General features: G+C 37.5%; 1 protein-coding gene across 1 annotated transcript in view; it reads right to left on the bottom strand.

The window, feature by feature from the left end:
- Positions 1-2768: 2768 nt before the first annotated feature.
- Positions 2769-23490, bottom strand: part of LOC121861233 (voltage-dependent calcium channel subunit alpha-2/delta-2-like) — a 204252-nt gene continuing 183530 nt past the window's right edge. Inside the window, exons 16-18 of the mRNA XM_042358883.1 lie at positions 13685-13852; positions 12199-12389; positions 2769-3105 (exon numbers count right to left, since the gene is read on the bottom strand). Of these exons, the coding sequence (XP_042214817.1) occupies positions 2784-3105; positions 12199-12389; positions 13685-13852 (681 nt within the window). The 3' untranslated portion in view covers positions 2769-2783. The remainder of the gene's footprint in view (positions 3106-12198; positions 12390-13684; positions 13853-23490) is intronic.

The raw sequence follows: 23490 nt of genomic DNA, 5'->3' as shown, positions 1-23490 counted from the left end.
AACACTCCCACCACCTCTCGTGAAGCAAGCTTATAAATTAAAGAAAATACTTGCAGTGTGCTTAATATGTTACAGTATATTATAAATAAATAAATAAACAAATAAATCGGTAAATCCATTTCAAGTAAATAGAAAAATTTCACTCGACCGGCATTAGTTCCAGTTAAATAACAGACGCTTAAGTGAGTCACTAGTGTTTACACTACACCAGCGGGTAACATTTGATGACATTACTTGAAGTGAATTGGCCTTATTTTAAAAAACCAAGGATGGTTGGTAAAGGACTACTGGGTCAGTGGGTAAGTGTCACATTTGGGGTACCGGTCTTATACAGCGAATAGAGCTCAAAAGCTACTTTTTAAATGGAAATTTGGGGGGCCGTCTTATGCACCCCGCCGCCTTATAGGCCGAGATATACGGTATGTGGAAAAAATTCTCTCAACCCCTGCTGATGATGCAACAGCTGTAAATAATTGCCTAGGAACATCCATTACATTTTCTGTCATATCATTGGCAAAATACTGCCACCAAGCAAGGGGTGAGTGAGATTTTACAACATCTTTACCAAAATAGACCTCTTTAAATGGTGCACTTCTTCCATGGAAGGACATTAATGTTGAAAGGAAATGTGGAAGAGACTCGCACACATACTGTTCTGCAATGTCTCGCTGCTCAGGAGTCAGATGTCTGCCCTGATACCTTGGATCTATCACATTAGCTAGAAAATGGGCAGGTGTCAATGCTACTTTGATTCTTTTTTCAAAATTATCCATATCCTACTTATGTTAAATACTCCTTAATATCAGTTTTCAGTATTACCCAGATTTCTACAGCATCACTTAATAGGGTATGTTCTCTCTGGACACAGTCCAATGCCACAGCAATAGGCTTAAGTCTCTCTTAAATAGTCTTCTGCAGTTCTTTTTAATGCCTTATCATTAACTTTCCTTTCAATTTTCTTATCAATGTCTTCACTATTTTCTTTGCACACTTTGACAAGGGTCTCCCAGTTCTTTAAATAAGATTCAATAGAATCTGTCACTGTGTTCCATCGTGTGTCTGATGGCATCACTAGCATTGTTCCTCCTGCTCTTCTATACAAAGCTCCTGGGATGTGATGATTTCTGAAGTACTTAATGATTTCAGTAATGTGCTCCTTAATGTTCTTGATTTGCAGGTCTTGTGAAAGCAAATTTAACAGGTGTGCAGAGCAACCATATGTTATAATGGATTTATCTTGTCTGAATTCACTTCTCATTTTTGCCATATTAGCAGCATTATCTGTTACACAGCTTCTTACTGTGCATCCAAATTTGTCTTCACACTTTTTTGTAGCACATTCAGCTAATTTCAACAGATATTCAGCTGTGTGTCTTGATTCTGTGTCTATAGAGTCAACAAGATAAATACGGTTGTCCGCTGTTAAAGTTATACATACTATAGGCTCATTATGGACATTACTCCATCCATCCATGGCCATGCAAACTGTTTTCCCACTAAGTTCTTCTGAATAATTCTTAATCACTGAATCGTAGGCTTGATCCAAAAGAGACCCTCCAATTTGATGTCTATTAGGTGAAACATATCCTGGTCTTAGCATTTTAATCATCTTGATAAACTCTTCGTGCTCCACTGTTCGGAAGGGTGAATATGATCAAAGTTTCGCAAAACTGCAGAGAACAGACTATAGTACAGTACATAATTATGTAAATCCAAATAATGTTATTAGCCTGCTGCATTGCATATACTTTTCAATCATGTAGAATAAAAAGAGAAAACAGTTATTAGTAAAAAAATCATTTTGATTTAGGGTGAATCATGATTTTTTTACTCTGATTTAAATCGATTTAAATCATTTGATTTAAATCATAACCCTGCTTCTGGTAAGGTGCCGCGTAAATGACCAAACGCATAAACAAAAACGGCGTAAATCCAGACTCAACTGTACATTGAAAACGATGAACGCAGCACAGGAGAATATAAATGTGTCTCTGCACATCTTTTGATATTATGACCGCTAAAAGTTCACATTCTTTCAAGAAAAATGGGTGTCAAAATGTGTTTATCATTTGTTAAAGTCAATGGTTGCTTTTGTATAAAGAAAATGAGGAGTCAAAATGTGACTCCTGAAAATTGGGGGATACCGGTAATTGACCCATCAAACTCAGCCGCAGTCTTATATTGGGATACATACTATTATCACCTCATTTCCTGCCAATACCTGTGATAAAGGTTTGAAGGAGGGAGGGAACTGTGTCACTTTATTTAGCCTTGGTTATATACTAAGACATTTTGATCAATCCCTCAATTACAGTATTCACTAACCCTACCTAGAACAATTTTAGAATGAAAGTCAACGAAGAAAAAGGAAGGACGTGGCACTAAATGATCTAAGTATTGTACTGTGTAACTATGTACATTCAAAGCAAATAGTCATGTCCCCCCCCTCCCCCCAGCGTTATGTTCCGAATCTCATTATGAAGAATTTGGGTAAAGTGATAATAAAGCTTTGAAGTTCGAGTCTGAATGGGGAACTTTACCCAAATTCTTCATCATGGGTTTCAGTTAAGTCCCATCCATTTTTAATATACTGTACCTGTACTTCATTTCAAGATTCCAGTCAGGAAATTGGGACCTGGGTCCTGGGGCTTCACCCCTTAAGAATTGTCTGGCTATACAGAATTGCTTGATTACCGTAAGACATATGGTTATAAATTCTACTAATGCTAATTTTCAATCAATATGAACTGATCACAGTTTAATTTTCCTTGTTCTTTTCCAAACTATATCATAATAGTTCCATACATAAAAGTATATATCAAATTAATCCCTAAAAGCGAATACAGTACTACATATTCTAACTTCAAAAACACTACAGTACTGTACATGTAATTAAAGAACAAAATACACTTACATGTTCGTTTTTTATTTTGGATATCCCTTATAAGTCTGGTTAAGTGGTCTGTATGACTGCTTGCCTGCTGGCCTCTACAGTAGGGCCAAGGTGCAATTACTGTTGTAGATATATTAGGAGGAATCATCAGTGAATTATCTTGGTTTCGAATCACTAGGTGGTCTGACCTTTTTAAGTTTACGAGGCCAAGGCTGAAAATAAATGGTAAATATTTTACATTAGAGATTGACGGTGTACTCAGGAAATGACTGACAAAAGAGAATTACACATTGATAAGCAGTATGTGATGCCATTGATTTTAATATAAAGAAAAGAAAATCGTGATCCATTATACAATCTTTAATAAAACTCTCTCAAAGAACCATTTGAACTACTAACGAGAGTCAGTCCCAATATAGAGCGTGCTTTTAACATTCTGTGACCCATAATGATATTACAACATCCACAACCAATGCAAACCTTAAAATACCTTAGGGTGAACTTGAACACACAAGAAGTCAGAGAAAAAGAAGATGTATGAAGTAGAACAAGAATTTATGATGAGGATTAAAATGGAGGTACTGTAGTATTAAGAGAATAACAGGAAACCCTTGATAATACAGACACACAAGAGGGGAAGGAAAGTCTAGAAAATGCACATTTGCAAACTATCCATGGACAAATAAAATCAAAATAGGAACATGGAATGTGAGGATATTACATGAGGCTGGTAAGTATGTAAATGTTTGTAAGGAAATGAAAAGACTGCAGTGAGAAATTCTGGGAAAAAGTGAAGCAAGATGGACAGGTTCAAATGGCATAAGTGGTGATATGAAAATCTTATTATACAAATTTCATAAATTGACACCACTATTTCGTGTTACTAAAGCTTTCCCCACTTATACAAATTTGGGTTCCGGCAAAAAAATCAAATCACGCGGCCCCAGGAGTCAGCTGGGGGCGGTTACATCCCCCTAGCACTCTCCCTACCAGGCTGAGGTAGGAATTATGTTATGGTTATTTTACAACTCGTAATTTCAGTTTCGCCAGGCAAGAAGATGAAGGTAGCAATGCGTGTGATGGAGGGTGCAGGAGGGGGTTTTGAGAATTGCAATTAAATGCCAGGTAGCGATGTGTCCTCCTAATAATACTTATTAAGTAATTACAGTACAGGTTGTACCTCTCTAGTCCAGCAACCTCGGAACCTGACCGGTGCCGGACCATGGAAATTTCCGGACCATGGAAATTCACCCTTTTCCTGGACAGATAGTGACTTGCACTTACGTTAGCACCACTTTCACTGCTTCGTGGTCTCTTTGAAGACATATTGAAGGGTTAAATGTCGTACAGTAGCTTCTCAAATTTCACGAGTTGTTAATTCGATGTTTTTTATTTGGACACACAAAAAACACTACATAATTTAAAATTTTGACAGCGGAAACCTGAATTTCGACGGGTTTGAACGGCCCGCCAACGTTCAGACGACGTGCACAATCGTGTAAACAGCGTCATTTCTCTTATGTACAAAAGATTCATTATTGTTTATTACTGAATGTGTTTTTTATTGAATTAATGTTTATGTGTGCAATGAGCAATACAATTCATTAATAATACATAGAATATTCAAACACACGAGGAAATGAGACAGCATTGTTTTCGTTGATTACAAAACTAGTGACCGAGTGGTTCTACATATAAAACAAGAAAATAAGACCCTGGTTGTAGCTGTAGTAAAATTAATGTAAAAAATTAATATGGTTGTTTTAAGTAATGTTATTTACTGTTAATAAATAGAACAATAAAAGTAGCAAACCATTAATGTTAAAGAAAAAAAGTGAGACTGCACGTACGTAAGTGAGCACATGTAAAAACATATCGTCATTACTCTACATAAGAATATGAAAGCAACATTTATTTACTGTTCATATATGTTTCAATTAATGTTTCTGTCTTTTTTTGTTGAATTAATGTTTGTGTGTGCAAAATGAACAATACAATTCATTAATAATTCGTGGAATATTAAAACACACGAAAAGACGAGACAACTGCCGGCATTGTTTTCGTTAATGTTTACAAAACCAGTGACTGATTGATTCTACATATAAAACTGAAGAAATAAGACCCTGGTTGTAGCTGTAGTAAAATTAATGTAAAAATTAATATGGTTGTTTGAAGTAATGTTAATTAATGTTAATAAATGGAACAATATAAGTAGCTAACCATTAATGTTGAAGAAAAAAAGTGAGACTGCGCGTATGTAAGTGAGCACATATAAAAACATATCGTTATTACTCTACATAAGAAAATGAAAGCAACACTTACTTAATGTTCATATATATTGAAGGGTTAAATGTTGTACTCTGTACTGTATAGACAAACAGAGAGAGAGAGCCGAACTGCCGGATGTAAACAAACCTTAATTTCCCGCGGCTTTGTTGTTGTTTATTTTTTACGGGGATTAGCCCACCCGGGCACAGGTCACTGACCCACATTGGAGCCTGAGGGGCGAAACTGTAATACTCCTGTAATAATAATAATAATTCAGATAAGTAAAAAAAAAAAGAAAAAAAGCTGCCTATCTGCCTATTGGGCAAACTAAAATCGTTCCGGACCACGGGAGTTTCCGGACCACAGAATGCCAGACTGGAGAGGTACAGCCTGTATTAGATGTTTTAATTGCCTCTATGTTGGTCTGGCGAGTTATTGCTAGGCATTAACATACCTAGGTATAAGCTAGGCGTCGCATCCTGGACTACAGTGAACCCTCACTTTACTCGGTCAATTGAACCCATGGGGGCCCGCATAAAGTAAGAAACGCGTTAAGTGAACAACATAACATATGGGATTAATTGAAATAGAGACCGGGCTGACCCCCAAACTCCACTTTTTCCCAACACAATACGTACGTTTTAGTAAAAATAACAGCTTAACTTTATGATGGTATTCACACACACATAATATAGAAGGGAACAATCAATAAGAGAATAATATACTGTAGGTTAGGTTAGAAAAAAACAAGGTTAGGGTTAACACTTACGTTAATAGAAGAGATGGGTCGGCGTACGGGAATGGAGGCTGGTTCCGAGGCAGAGGGGAGGCTACTGGCCCTCAGGTGAGTCTTCATCACTGTCATCCACACTTACTAGTGCCTCCCTGACAAATCCCTCAAAGTCATCATCACTGTCTCTGTCTCTGTCACTATCACTGGCTTGGGCTGGCTGTGGTGGGTTGCGGGCGAAGAACTCAGTTATGCTTTGCTGACGGCTGGTGTTGATGTTGTCGTGATACACCTTGATGTAGGGCTCCATAGTCTGCAACAGCTGGGTAGTGAAGATTTCATACAGGTTATCGTCAGGGTCGTCGGAAAGGAGGAGCTTGACTTTCTCAATACACTCGATGGCACTCCTTACATTACTATGGGATAACTTGCGTTCTTCTTGGGATGACGCACCACCTGCCTCTTCACTGACGTCATCATCATCTTGCATCTCGTCGGCAGTAACATCAGGATCCCTTATCACCTCCAGGATGTCGTCATTGGTGGTCTGGAAGAAGCCTGCAGCTGTAACACTGCGCAGCTTCTCTGGCAAGGCCCACTGCTACTGCAACAGTCTGAACAGATTGACTTGCCTCCCACCTGGGAATTTGGTAACACATATCTCCATATGACTAACCGCTGTTGTTAAGACAGCTGACGGCGCTCCGCAAATTGCTGAAGTCCACGCTTTGATCGCTGAATTTTTCCCAAAAATGTTTCAATAAGTACTTCTTGTTTCGTCAATCGCCACCGCCGTTCACTTGCTATCGGTGGTGTTACCCAGCAGGGCCTTGGTGTTGCGTAGTCGCTCGAGGGAGCTAAACTTCTGCAGAGAATGGCTACATTACAGATCAATTTTGGTCCAGGGGCTGGATTAATGACGTAGTGCTGGGAGGCAAAGGAAGACCACTTTACGCTGGGTTGACGATCCAACAGTAGGGGCGAGTGTCCGAAAGCGCGGTCGTTGCTAACAAAATCTAAATGAACATTCTGTTGCTCACAGAATTTCTTCATCGCCGAACCTAAAACAGTCATCAAACCAGGAGGGACAGAGCAGAGAACATCCACGCCTTTATGTGCGGTCAGCTGCGGACATTTAGCTTGGTCATATGACCATGCTCTTGTAGGCGCAAGTGCATGACGCAGGTTGTGTAACAACGATAATTGAGCTACAGGCACCGGCGCTGGTGGTAAACAGGATGGTGATGTTACCTCTTCTGCATCTTTCCGGCCCAGACACTTGCTGGCATTCTTCACAACGGCTATCTTTGAAGCTGTGAAGCCCAAAAAGACCAGATTCGCCCATGTTAAACACCTGGTCGCCAGCCGGTCCTCCATAATCTCACGCAAAACGGAGGGAATGCTAACACGGTCAGCACCAGCTTTCACCACCACGTTAATATTGGTGATCGTTCTAAATCTTCTGCAACCACCAGAGAAGCATTAAAGGTTTGGGTTTGCAATTTACTCCACGGACACTGCAGCATACAGTTCAATGCGCTACTACATTTTAATCCGAGCGCGGTTCACGCCATGTTCGCCAGTCGCTTCGACCCAACTGGGTAGCTCACAAGCATTTTTCCGCTTGGAGAAGCACCTGATTGTAGCAATACTTGGATCATAGCTATTCCGTAAGATCTCTTGTGATGTTCATGCGCCCCTTATCTTGCTGCATCCTTCGTAATTGTCCTGAAGTTGATTTGTTAATTACGCTGGCGCACTCCAGATCAACCTGTCTTGTTCCTTTTCTCCAACTCTTGGTATGATCTTATTTAATTTCTCTGTAGCTTTGTTGAACGTCAGATCTTCTTGGGCTTAGTATGTGCTGGGTCCAGGTAATGCAAGGTTTTTGTAGTGGTGGCGGTGGTCTGGTTGAGTCATTCTGCGGAACAATGGATACCGCCAGCCAACGGTGTAGCCAGGAGGGTGTAACTGACGTGGTAGGTCAAGGCTTGAACGCCTCAAGCAAGCACCTCCATAGTTTATTAAACCAATCACTTCCAGAGGGGAGGGCGATGCTTGGCTCAATCACAACTGATACGCCATATGACGCCACCGACACAAAGAACAAAGACATACATTGCGCAACCTATCAACAAGCAATTCAACATGGGCAGATGGCGGAGAGGGCAGGAGATGGCGGAGCATCCAAAAATGGCTACGAGAGGACCGCCAGCCTTCCACGCAAAAGGGCACACACACCGCTAGTGGAGCATTCCGCAGCCCGCATGGTGGCACCAGAACGTGGAAACGCATAGTAAAAACCGCCAGAAAGCGAAGTTTATTGTATTCACAGAAACTGGTTTTTAGAAAAAATGGCTTTTTTCAACTCTTTTTTTTTCGATAGATAAATTTAACCTTTCATCTTTTTTATTTTTACCTTAAAGTTACTAATTTCAATATCAATGCGATGCAATATGAAAAAAGAAGAAGAAGAAATAACTTAGTTAATGTTAAAACATAAAGGAATAATCAGAGTATCACTGCCTATAAGATCTAAATTTCTTGAACATTAAAAAATCACCCAAAGTTAGGGTCACTAAACCACCAAGCTTTAAAAAATTCTTGCCTCTTAAATATTAGGTTTAGTGGTGTCAAGAAAGTGGCATGAAAACATCGTAGCCACTCAAAGGTCTACACTAATTATTTTATACTGAAACTTACTGCTATGTTGGATTCAATTAAGATACCGGGTATATTAAAAATAATAAAATGTATTATAAACCTGTTCAACATAACGGTAAAAGAGAGATTTATAATTCTGTATTAAACACATTGAGTCATCAACTCCTCCCCAACGCCCATTTAAGCGAGGAGTAACAAAGAAAGGAAAAGACCGCTGAGATTGGGCTATTTTTAGTCGCGGAGGTGGTCAGTACGTATACCGGTATCGGTATATTTACTCATAATAATATTATTCTTATAAATAATTGATTTAAATTTTGCTTTTACAAAGAATATTCAGTAAATGAGTGCATTACTCCTGAACCATCGACTGTTAATTACAGACGCCAAGGACGCCAATTACTGGAGAACATTCCTTTTGTTTCCAAAAACAAGTTTATAGGAATGAAACAGCATGTGTAGTTTAATATATTACAGTATATTATACAATAAATAAAAACAAATACCTGGTAACTCTATTTAAAAGTAATGGAAAATAAGCAAACATAAGATGCAATCACCAGCTTCGCCTGGCTCAGCAGGAGGGGAGATAACAAGGCCATTTATAAATTCAATTGAAGTGGCCAGTTCCCAATGACCATAAATAATCCATTGAACATTCATTTTGTACATAGTATATATATATATATATATATATATATATATATATATATATATATATATATATATATATATGTTGCTACATATATATATATATATATTTTGCAGTAATAAAATGTATGTATAAGTACTGGGTAACCTTTCACTCAAATCCTAATGAAACAATCAATAATAGAATACGGTGGTTGTTGTTAACCACGCTAGAGTAAATAGTCGGAACATCGTACACACTCAATCGAGATCTAGGAACACTCCCACCCAATCGATCGCCTTCGTAGAAGCAAGCGCATAAATGAAAGAAAATACTTGCAGTGTATTTAATATGTTACAGTATATTATAAATAAATAAATAAATAAACAAATAAATCGGTAAATCCATTTAAAGTAAATGGAAAAATTTTACCGATACCCATTATTAGTTCCAGTTATCGGTAAATAGTAGACGCCAGTGACGCCAATTAGTAAGCTATACCACAATCAGCGGGTATACTTCTGATGACATACTTTGAAGTAATTGGCCTTATTTTAAAAACTCATGATGGTTGGTAAAGGACTACTGAGTCAGTGGTAAGTGCTCATTGGGGTACTGGTCTTATATACAGCAAATAGGAGCTCAAAAGTTACTTTTTAAAATGGAATTGGGGGGATGCCTATGCACCCCTATCATTTTATAGGTCATGGATATACGGTACACACATTACTTTGTGTGCGAGAGCTGGGGAAGGAGCATTGTGGGTCGGCAGAGGCAGCCTGGCTAGTTTCTACGGCAATGCTTGAAGGTGGCTACACGTGAAGCACCCAGCACCTTTACAAATAGCGCCGCTGTTAAATTTTTATTTAGCTTTTCCTTAATAATTTTAGCAGCATATTTTCACCGAGATTGTATTCTATTAATGTTTTTAATGTGTTAGGTAGTAAATTACAGTACTTGTGTACTATTTATCATTATTTAGCCAGTTTTTTTTTACTTGTTTGTGAACCAATTTCTTCTTTTTGGGGGTATAATACCGGGGTATTTTTTTGATGGGAACCGAATTCCATTTTTCCCACATTTTTCTATTCGAGATATAAAAATTCACCTACCGAATGGTTTTCTGGAACCTAACCCATTTGTAACTATACCTGTACAATCAACCCTCACTTTACGCGGTCCCACATTCCGCGTTTCCACGTTTACGCGGTACCCTGCCGGAACCCGGGGTGCTCACATTCCGCGGTGCGTGTACCCCTTTACGCTGGTGAAGTATAATTTTTTTTATTTAGATCATAAAATTCATACAAATTATCCGGCCAGAATATAATTTACATTGCTGGAATTCTTACAATTTGATGATCATTTTGAATATAAGCATCATAGATTTTGCATTAGACATACAAATTTTAGATCTAATGCAAGTATTTTGTTTACTCAGAGCAAATATGTTATCTTTTGTGCAAAATATATGAAGTGTATATTCAAAATATTCCTGGTCTTGCAAGGAATCCAGCAATGTCAATTATATTATCCTAACTTTAGTCTGAGGTATTATTTATTAATAAAAAGGTAAATATTCTGGTTTCTCCCAAACATTTATCTGGTAGGGAGGGTTGGTGGGGGGTGGGGGAGAGGGAGGGAGGGACCGACCGACCATCTGGCGCGGTTGGAAGAGGGGGGGAGGCAAGGTGGGGTACTTTGATTGACAGATAGTGTTGTGAAGAATATTTTTTTTTATTAACTGAAGATATTTGTTTTAGCTCATAAAATTCATACAAATTACCCGGCCAGAATATAATTTACATTGCTGGAATTCTTACAATTTGATGATCATTTTGAATATAAACATCATAGACTTTGCATTAGACATACAAATTTTAGATCTAATGTAAGTATTTTGTTTACTCTGAGTAAATATGTTATCTTTTGTGCAAAATATATGACATTTATATTCAAAATATTCCTGGTCTTACAAGGAATCCAGCAATGTCAATTATATTATCCTAACTTTAGTTTGAGGTATTATTTATTACTATACCTTAAAATCTAGTGGTTTTTCCCCAAAAATTTCTGAGAGAGGGAAGAGCCAGCGAGTGTAGTGTGAGAGGGGGAGGGAGTTGAGTCTATTATTTGAATGGACATTAACTTGGCGACTGTATTTCTCTATTTCTCTTAAGTATTAATTGTGTGCATGTACCATCATAAAATTAAGATGTTATTTTTACTAGAACATAGGTATTGTGTCGGAAAAAGTGGAGTTTGGGGTCAGCCGGTCTCTATTTCATTTAATCCCATATGTTATGTTGTTCACTTTACGCGTTTCTCGCTTTACGCGGGCCTCCGTGGGTTCAATTGACCGCGTAAAGAGAGGGTTCACTGTATACTGTACAAGCATGGAAGCCTTACCTCCAGAAAGATCTAATATCCCTAAAAAGGCACAACACAGAGTGACTTTTTTCTTAAACGAGTTCTGATGGGACAGACAAGGTCTGGATTATTCTGATTTCCTGATTAATAAGTCCAGAATATCTCAGGTTTATATAAACAATGAAAGTCATGGGAATGTAAGACAAGGAAAAAATGTACACAGGAGAGAAATAGAAAACAATGTGACAATGATTTAAATATTGAAAAATAATATACTGTGCGTATATCATTCTCTTTGAGATAAAAGATGAAATTGGCCATTAATAAAAATGGAAATACTTTACTTGATTTTGGTCATGGCTCATTTTAAAATCAATGTATTCTTATTTCATTTAATTCACAGTCTTGCAATAACAGGATGACATTATTATTGAAAACTGTGTGTGTTCCTCCTATCAGTACAGGGTACAAGTATTTTCAGAAAAAAAAGAAAAAAGATTTACATTTGTTGATAAAAATTTAACCAGTATTTATTCATCACTTTATCATCAGGAGTCCTACTTTTCATATTGACAACTACTTATGCTTACTTTTTTCATTTTCAAGAACACTTATAAAATTCAATTTGCTTCTTTGTCTCACCTGTAGGAAGTGTTGGGTATTGGTGAGAATGAAAACTGTATACCGTCATACAAGACACGATGAGCTTCATCTACACTGATCTTGCCCAACACTTGAATATTTTCAATACTCCCTTTTATCATGGTGTCTCGGATAATATTTGTCTTGAGTATATCTTCCTCAACATCCAGTAAGTCTATGTGGGGAGGACCCTGGTAAAAGAAGATAAGGTTTTGAAGGATAACACCTGACATTAAGTGTGTGTGTTTACATGTATACCTGTAACTCACAGTTCTATGTTTGCACTAATCCCTGCTAGATTTTTACACCTATAATATCAAAGACTCTCCAGGCAAAATCATGTTTCCTGTAATAATGCCTTAAAATATATAAGCACAACTAAATTGGCAACAAGTGTATGAGGTGAGAAGCAGTGGTGTGTGAGGGTGTGAGAATGTCAGTGCCAAAATTTACTTGACGTTTTATGTACAGTCTAATAACAGTAGATAAAACCAAACATTACCAAAACCTAAAGTATTGTAGAATACCTAAGCAAAGTCATGTTTTTGGTAAAAATGTCTTAAATGCATGAGGCGGGAAGTTGTGGTGTTAGTGGGTGTGAGAGAATATCATTCACTGAAATTAAAACACACACACACACACACACACACACACACCTTTTTCAATAAACCGTTAATAATTATTATTATTACACACACACACACCTTTTTCAATAAACCGTTAATAATTATTATTATCACACACACCTTTTTCAATAAACCGTTAATAATTATTATTATCACGCACACACACCTTTTTCAATAAACCGTTAATAATTATTATTATCACACACACCTTTTTCAATAAGCCGTTAATAATTATTATTATTATCACACACACACCTTTTTTCAATAAGCACACACACACACACACCTTTTTCAATAAACCGTTAATAATTATTATTATTATCACACACACACACCTTTTTCAATAAACCGTTAATAATTATTATTATCACACACACAACTTTTTCAATAAACCGTTAATAATAATTATTATTATCACACACACACACACACACACACACACACACACACCTACACACAGGGTTAACTTCCCTTAATGAGGCACACACTACATTGGTACTAAGAATATTTCACCACCACCTCCCATTTTCTCGCTGACTTTGGAATTCACTAGTTGCTTGGTGAAGTAAATCAACCACAAATGAAGAATTGACCCTGGAATCCCACTCATGACTAAGCCAGGACTATGCAACTCAATCTTTCAATTCTACAGGTATGCCTCAATGCCTGTCATAAAATAAAATATTTTTCCCTATACATAATCAAACACTTCTAATGCATGCTATAATATTTTAAATCAACCAGTTAAAACGATCACTTGAACCTATCAAGTACATGTTTAATTTCAAGATACAGTACCAGTATTAAATGCTAATCTTTGTATCATCATTTTCTCATTGTTTACATGAACCTTAACTTACCAAAAGGTAGGATAGTTGTTTACGGAGTTTTGGATGAAGCACAAGGAAACCATTGTGGTTGATGATGAAGGCATAACCATTTGGTCCTAAAGTTTCAAATGGGGAAAGGTTCTTGAGAGTTTGTATTGGGACATCGATCCCTGCAACACCCAATAAAGCTGATGTGTTCTGTGAATAAAATGTATGTTATAATTGTGTATGTATACAGTACATTTACAGTATGCATGTCATGTGTTTTAAGTATACAGTAATTGCAAAATAATGATGATTCCTATACAGTATATGTACAGCACTGTGCATATTTCTGAAAATACAAACTGGTTCATGTAGCGGGACCCTGGGAGGGACACTCAAAGCAACTGCCCAGGGCCTCCACCGCTTGGGGGCTTTGACCATCCGTATGTGTAAATTTGTAAGTCACTGCTATTATGTTTTAATACCTACAATTATTACAATTATGTGTGACAAGTTTTATATTAAAATTATTAGTCATTTTAACACTTATTTATCATAATTGCAGTACAGGGAACTAGTTTTTGGTATGCCCATCAGCCACTTCACTCACCCACCAAGGAGTCTGTTTGAGTCTGTTCAGTGGAGGAAACATCTTGCTTGTGGGTCTCTTGAACACAGAGTAATTTTACGTTTTACCAGGGCTGTGGAGTCGGAGTCGGTCAGTCGAGTCGGAGTCGGAGAAATGTCGGCTTGTGGAGTCGGGTAGTCGGTAAATTGTCCAGACTCCGACCCGACTCCGACTGAACTATTCTGTTCCTAAGAACAAATATATGAACTCAGGCATATTCATTGCAGTGATTCCACTGATCCCATTAATTTTCTTAAATTATTAAAAAATTTTATTTCCATTTTATAAGCATTATTATGAATTTATTGTAACAGGCACAGTATAGCACTAATTTTGGACGATAGTCTCTTCTTTACCATTTGAAATTTTGAATTATATCAAATTTTGTTTAGTTGAAAAACTACAGAGGCTCTCAGCTACAAACAATTAGCTACAACCTGTTTTTGGTGAGATTAAGGCAAATTTAATTTAATAACCTTAATCATGTAAGGTTTATCCATTTTCCTTAATAAGGTATTCATTTCTTTAATGTACATAAATATATAACTTTACTTTAAAGGAATTGTAGGATCATCATTTAGATCCACATCAGATTATGAGCTTAACAAAATTCATATGCTGAGATCGAACTTTGGATATACATGTAAATGGTGTTTCTAGTTAATATCTTGAATTCTTAATAAATTTATTTTCTTTTTGATTGACTTTGAAAGTCAGCCTATCATCTTTTGTAGTTCTTAAATATCGTCCAGATCATTAATAAAGCTGTAGCAGTATAGCCACGGTGTTTTACTTTTTTACCTATACGGTTTACAACATACAAATTACAATTAGGATGGTAGAAATAGTTGTTACAAATAGGCCAAGGTCGGGTCGGAAGCATAAAAATTTGAAGTCGGTCGAAGGTTTGTCTTGACTCCACAGCCCTGGTTTTACAGTACAATTATTGGTCATTCTGAAATTTATTTAACATATTGATAATATATAGCGCAGTGCAGTGTTGATTTAAAGAAAATAATCTTGAATTACAACTAGTGAACTTAAAATTTTATTGGTGAAATGACTGCATCAAGCATGGTTCCCTGAAAGGTGATTTCTCCTCCATCCCCACTTCCTTCTCTTCTCCATTCTCCTCCACCCCACTTCTAATTCCCATCATCATCATCATCATCCTGGAACCTTCTACATACACACCTCAAAGTAAGTGCACTTAATTGCATTTTTTTTTTTACTTTGTATGTACTTTTCGGTGAGCTGGAACCAATTACCCAATATCCCATTGAAACAATGGATTCGGTTAAAAAAATTTTTGATTAATGAAATTTTCAGTTTACGAACAACCTTCTGGAATGAATTGTGTTCGTTAACCGAGGGACCACTGCATATGTATGTATATGTACATACATACAGACATACAGACATACATACATACATACATACATATAAAGTAAAGCCAAAAATGCATAAAGGCAGAAACACGCCTAAAATTCCCCTAAATCGCCCTTAAATCACTATATATATATAGTACATACACATTCACTCTTACTCTTAAATCACTACTGTAATGTGATACAGGTGATTAATTTTTATCTCTTGTACAAAATATATGAAGTTTATATTCAAATTATTCGCTGTCTTGCAAGGATTCCAGCAATGCAAATTATATTCTCCAAGCTTTAGTCTGAGGTATTATGTATGATAAAAACTGTAAGCCTAAAACTCTGGGGGAGGGAGCGTGGGGGGTGAGGTGATACGTTTGACAGTTGGCGCCCAAGGTCTAATGTGTATTTATTTATTTATCAATACTTAAGTGACTAAGCTTCTCTCTTATAAAATGCCAGTGAAGTGACCTGGGAGAATATAATTTACATTGCTGAGATTCTTACAGGATAGTGATTAATTTGAATATAAACAAGCTATAATTTGCACTAGACATAACAATTTTAGAATACCGTTATCATTTAGTACATGTACACTACAGGTTTGCACTTAGGTCATATATTTCTTTTACGTTTCTTTTACAGGTTGTACCTCTCTAGTCCGGCAACCTCGGGACCTGACCGGTGCCGGACCATGGAAATTCACCCTTTATTTGGATAAATAGTGATTTTTGCTTATGCTTGGAAGCACTAGCACCACTTTCTCTGCATCATGGTCTCTTTGAAGACATATTGAAGGGTTAAATGTCGTATAGTAGCTTCTCAAATTTCGCGAGTTTTTAATTCAACGTATTTTATTGGAACACACAAAAAATAAATAAATAAAAATTTTGACGCGGAAACTTGAATTTCGACGGGTTTGAACGGCCCGCCAACGTGCAGACGACGTGCATAATCGTGTAAACAGCGTCATTTCTCTTATGTACAAAAGATTCATTATTGTTTATTACTGAATGTCTTTTTTATTGAATTAATGTTTATGTGTGCAAAATGAGCAATACAATTCATTAATAATACGTAAAATATTACAACACGAGGAAATGACACAGCATTGTTTTCGTTGATTACAAAACCAGTGACTGACTGGTTCTACATATAAAACTGAAGAAAATAAGACCTTGCTTGTAGCTGTAGTAAAATTAATATGGTTGTTTTAAGTAATGTTATTTAATGTTAATAAATGGAACAATAGAAGTAGCTAACGATAATGGTAAAGAAAAAAGAGAGATCGCATATGTAAGTGCGCACACGTGAAAACATATCATCATTACTTTACATAAGAATATGAAAGCAACACTTATTTATTGTTCATATATATTTTAATTAATGTTTCTGAATTTGTTTTATTGAATTAATGTACGTGTGTGCAAAATTAACAATACAATTTATTAATAATATTTGGAATATTAGAGGAGACGAGACGGCTGCCGGCATTGTTTATGTTAAAGCTTACGAAACCAGTGACTGATTGGTTCTATATATAAAACTGAAGAAAATAAGACCCTGATTTTAGCTGTATTAAATTAATGTAAAATAATTAATATGATTGTTTGAAGTACCTGTAATGTTATTTAATGTTAATAAATGGAACAATATAAGTAGCTAACCATTAATGGTAAAAAAAAAGTGAGACTGCGCGTATGTAAGTGTGCACATGTGAAAACATATCGTCATTACTCTACATAAGAATATGAAAGCAACACTTATTTACTGCTCATATATATTGAAGGGTTAAATGTTGTACTCTGTATAGACAAGCAGAGAGAGCGAGAGCAGCCGAACTGCCGGATGTAAACAAACCTTAATTTCCCGCGGCTTTTTTTTTTAAGGGGATTAGCCCACCCGGGAATAGGTCACTGACCCACATTAGGGCCTGAGGGGCAAAAATTTAATACTCTTGTAATAATAATAATAATTCAGATAAGAAAAAATAAATAAAAAAAAGCTGCCTATCTACCTATTGGACAAACTAAAATCGTTCCGGACCACGGGAGTTTCCGGACCACAGAATGCCGGACTAGAGAGGTACAACCTGTAGTATGGTTTGTGCATTTAATGAATGAAAATAAATGAAGAAATTTATGCAAATCTACACAAAAATACAGTAGAAAACTTTACATTATAAAATGTACTACCGTACTGTACACTAATGTACTAAAAGTTTTATCTCTTGTGCAAAATATATGAAGTTTATATTCAAATTATTCGCTGTCTTGCAAGGATTTCAGCAATGCAAATTATATTCTCCTAACTTTAGTCTGTGATATTACAGAATATAAGATAAAAACTTAAAGCCTACTGAAAACCACCAAACCCTTGCTGAGAGGGAGGGGGAGGGAGGGGTGACAGTGACATGTTTGACAGTTAGCGCCAAAAGTCTAGTGAAGTATATATTTGTTTATTTATGTCCTTTAGATTGAGTTTTTGTTTTTTGGTTATAAAATTTCATAGAAATGACTGGGGGAGAATATAATTTACATTGCTGGAATTCTTATAAGATAGTGATTAATTTGAATGTAAACATGCAATAGTTTGCACTAGACTAAAATTTTAGTATTCATTTTGTACATTATTTTGATTACATATACAGTACAGCTTTGTCCTTAGGACAGTGTGTGCATGTAAATGAGTTTCAATAAATGAATAAAGTTACATATATCGAGCCAAAAATAATACAGTAGTTGGAAAACTTTATGTAGACAGAGCTTGGATGGCTAAATTTTAGAATGACCAATAATTTTAATATAAAAAAATGCACAAATAGTGACAAACACAATTTTCTTGATATTTACTCCACTTGGAAACGAATGTAAACATAGAACAGATTACTGAATAACTGAATTGGCAGACTAGCCCATCAGCTGAGGCTCACAACAAAACGTGATGTTCGTAAGGATTTCGTTAATCAAATTTTTGTTAGTTAACCGAATTGAAGATTCTTATGGAAGGCAATTCGTTAACAGAAATTTTGTTAAGCTAACCCTTCATTAACCTCAGGACCACTGTACGTATATATATATAAAAACAGTGGAGTCTGCATTTATGCGGTCAATTGAACCCGTGGAGGCCCGCGTAAAACGAGAAACGCGTAAATGAAATAACAGTACAGTTGGGATTAATTGAAATAAAGACGGGGCCGACCCCCAAACTCCACTTTTTCCGACATAATACCTACGTTGTCGTAAAAATAACATCTTAATTTTATGATGGTATGCACACACAATTAATATTTAAGAGAAATACAGTCGCTGGTTAATGTCCATTCAAATAATGGACTCAACTCCCCCCCCCTCTTCCCACGCTCGCTGGCTCCTCCCTCTCTGAGAAATGTTTGGGTGAAAACAGTAGGCTTATATTTTTAGTAATAAATAATACCTCTGACTAAAGTTAGGATAATATAATTGACATTGCTGGATTCCTTGCAAGACAAGGAATATTTTGAATATAAATGTCATATATTTTGCACAAAATATAAAATTTTTGCTCTTTCTAATCAAAATTCTTAAATTAGATCTAAAATTTGTATGTCTAATGCAAATTTTATGATGTTTATAATTAAAATAATCACAATCTTATAAGAATTCCAGCAATGTAAATTATATTCTGGCCGGGTAATTTGTATGAATTTTATGAGCTAAAATATATATATCTTCAGTAAATACAGAAAACAAATTATACTTCACCCACGTAAATGACCAAATTTACCGCGTAATTAAAGCATTTCATTCTGGCAAGGCACCGCGTAAGTGACCAAACGCGTAAACAAAAGCCGAGTAAATGCAGACTCCATGTGTGTGTGTGTGTGTGTGTGTGTGTGTGTGTATATATATATATATATATACATTAACCGCGTAAAGTGAGGGTTAACTGTATATGTGTATATATATATATATATATATATATATATATATATATATATATATATGTCAATTAGCACAGCACCTCACTTCACGCGTTAATGTAAATCTCGGAGGTCCCAAGTGAAAGTGAGAAACGCGTAAAGTGAATAACATAACATATGGGATTAATTGAAATGGAGTCCGGGCCAATCCCCAAACTCCACTTTTTGACGACACACAACTATGTTGTAGTAAAAATATTATCTTAACTTTATGATGGTATGCACACACAATTAATAATTAAGAGAAATATCAATAATATTAGGTTTTTTAACACTTACATTAGTAGAAAAAATGGCTGGGCACGCGGGGATGGGCGGTTGGTTCCGAGGCAGAGGGCAGATTATTGGCCCTCACCTGTGTCACTTGTATCAATTGTATCACTATCCACCACAGAGGCTTGCAGGGCCTCTTTGTCAAACTCCCCAAAGTCCATATATGTCCATATCCTCACCATAATTATCACTATCACTGACTTGGGCTGACTGTGGTGGGTGGCTGGTGAAGAACTGGTAATGTTTTGATGACTGGGCGACCTTGCGCGCACCATGTTCGCGCAGCTTACACAACATGGCGGATGGCGGGAGGTTTGGATCCAAAAATGGCGCGGCTCGCCAGCCGCTCTCCGCGTAAAGGGGTACACGCACCGTGGAATGTGAGCATCCTGGGTTCCGGCAGGGCACCGCGTAAACGTGGAAACGCCGAATGTGGGACCGCGTAAAGTGAGGGTTAACTGCGCAGCAGGCATATATACACAGGTGACCGGTTAACTAACCTGCAACTGCTTCCAGAAGGTCGCTCGTTAACCTAAAACTGGCGAACCCAAACCATTGTTTCAATGTCTTGGGTAATTGGTTCCAGCTCAATGAAAAATTTCCTAAATTCAACAAAATGGTAGAAAAGCCACTTACTTTGAGGTGTAAAGTGTAGAAGGCCCTGGATGATGACAGATGATGATGGATTTAGATCAGGGGTGGGAGAAGGAAGAAGAGAAGGCATTGTAGTGGAAGAAGAGAAGTCACCTATGGCACCATTTCACCCATAAAATTTTAGTTCTCGGTGTAAGTCAAGATTATTTTCTTTTAAATCAACACTGCACTGCATTGCAGGCTGTCAATATGTAAAATAAATTTCAAAATGACCAATAATTTGCTTGGAAACACAGAAAAAAGCGTTTAGTTGAAGAGAGTCTCAAGCAAGATGTTACCTCCAGTGAAAACAGAGAGAGACTAACTCCTGTTTGCTGTGTTAAGAGGCTGGATGCCGCGCATTAAACTAGTCACTTTACCTTCAATTATGTTCAATAATTGTTAAAATGACTAAAAATTGAATATTAAACTTTTAAAATTATTGAATAGTATAAACTTCTTGATATTTACTAAAATAGTAAGGAATTTAAGCCCTAGAACCGATTAATGCATTGGCGGACTGATACTAAAGCTGGTTGCCCGGCCAGTGCAAGCGAAAACATGTTGAGGTCGGTTCGTAAGAAATTCGTTAACCGAATTTTTGTTCGTTAACCGAATTGAAGATCCATATGGAAGGCAGTTCGTTAACCAAAATTTCGTTAACCGAGGCGTTCGTTAAACGAGGGGTCACTGTATATATATATATATATATATATATATATATACACACACACATATACAGATAGACCCCGACTTACGACGGGGTTAGGGACCCAAATCCAGGTCGTAAGTCCGACATAGATATATTTTTTTTTAAATAAATAATCTACAATGAAATACAGTACAGTAAAAGTAATGAATAATGAGGAATGGATACAATACAGTGAAAGTAATAAATAATAAGGAATGGTTACAGTGTGACTGAGCACTTACCTTTAATGTAGTCAGCTGAATGCACATGGGGCCCCCATAATTTTCTAATTATACATGGAGACTACATTAACTGGAAACGTTTCGGTATAGAAAATGTGTGTCATTTGAAGAAAGAAAAAAAAAAAAAAAATTTTTTTTTTAATACAAAATCTGAGGCAGTCGTAAGTCCCGACGGTCGTAAGTCGAAGCAGTCGTAAGTCGGGGTCTGTCTGTATATATGCATGCATGCATGCATACATACATACATACATACATACATACATACATACATACATAAATACATATACATATATATACAGTCAACCCTCACTTTACGCGGTCCCACATTCCGCGTTTCCACGTTAACGCGGTGCCTTGCCAGAACCTAACGTGCTCACATTACGCGGTGCGTGAACCCCATTACGCGGAGAGTGTCCGGCGCGACGCTATTTTTAGATTCGCCCCACCCGCCTGCCTGCCTGTGCTCCTCGCCTCTCCCTCCTCCTCCCTCCGCTTGGGCAAGCAGCGCGGTAAGGTTGCGCAGTGTGTGTCTTTGTTGCGTTATCACTGACGTCATATGACGTATCGGACTGTAATTGGCCATGCATCCCTACCCCCCTCTGCTGCTAGATGTAATTGGCTTAAAGTATTATGACGTGTCCACCCGGGGGAGGGAGGGAGGAAAGATGATCCTTGACCTAGCCGCGCCAGTTTCATCCCTCCACGCCAGACCGTGTAAACGTGCACCCATTGTTCTCTAAAATGGCTTCCGCCGGACCACCACCCCCAGAGAGAAACCTTTCCTTACCTGGACCCAGCGGCACTAAGCCAAAGAAGACACGACGTTCCTTAAGCTACGAGGTGAAGTATACCATCATCCAAGAGTTGGAGAAAGGAACAAGGCAGGTTGATTTGGCATGCCAGCATGGTGTGAATGAATCTATGATTCGAACAATAAAGAAGGATGCAGCCAAGATAAAGGAGCACATGAAGATCACAAAGTCTACAGGTGCTTCTATGATCAAGTATTTTCACAACCAGGTGCTTCTATGATCAAGTATTTTCACAACCAGGTGCTTCTCAAGACAGAAAAATTACTTGTGAGGTACTTGGTGCGTCAGGCGCGACGGAACATGGCGGTCGACACGCGCTCTGTTAAGGACTTCGCACGTGAACTGTACATGGCAGTGGCACGAAAGATGGGAATTATAGAGCCCAAACCCTTTAATGCTTCCTCTGGGTGGTTACAGAGGTTTAAGATCCGGAACAAGATCACCAATATAAACATTGGTGGTGAAGAAGCGAGTGCTGACCGTGCTGCGGCTAGGGAATTTCCTCCGTTTTTACGTGAGATTATGGAGGAAGGACAGTACAGTGACGACCAGGTGTTTAACATGGAAGAATCTGGTCTTTTCTGGAAAAAGCTACCTTCCAAGTCCTTCGTTGTAAAGAATGCCAGGAAGATTCGGGGCCGGAAGATGCAGAAGGAACGCATCACCGTCCTGTTTACCACCAATGCCTCCGGTACCTGTAAGCTCAAGTTATCGGTGATCCACACAGCACGCAAGCCGCACGCCTGCAAAACCATGGACATGACCAAGCTAAATGTCCACTGGCTGACCGCACGTAAGGCGTGGATGTTCTCTACACTGTCCCTCTCCTGGTTTGATGACTGCTTTGTTCCCGATGTAAAGAAATTCTGTGAGCGACAGAATGTGCCATTCAAGATTTTGTTGCTGCTGGACAACGCACCAGGACACTCGCCCCTACTGTTAGATCGTCACCCCAACGTAAAAGTGGTCTTCCTTCCTCCCAACACTACGTCTATATTACAGCCCATGGACCAAGAGTTAATTTGTAATGTAAAAGCTGCATTCTCTACGAAAAAATTCAAACTCCTGAACGACTACACCAACACCAGGGAAGAGTTGCGCAACCTGAGTGACACCGCCACCGATAGCAAGAGCGAAGAAGATGAGGATCAACAGTTGGCACAGCAAAAAATACTGTTCAAACAATTCTGGAGAGTATTTAACATCAAGAAAGCTGTGGACTTCTTGGTGGA

This window comes from Homarus americanus, unplaced genomic scaffold (assembly GCF_018991925.1).
Source record: "Homarus americanus isolate GMGI-L3 unplaced genomic scaffold, GMGI_Hamer_2.0 scaffold21314, whole genome shotgun sequence".
NCBI lineage: Eukaryota > Metazoa > Arthropoda > Malacostraca > Decapoda > Nephropidae > Homarus > Homarus americanus.
The sequence above is the reverse complement of the archived record's forward strand: the minus strand, read 5'-3'. Positions and strand labels throughout refer to the sequence as shown.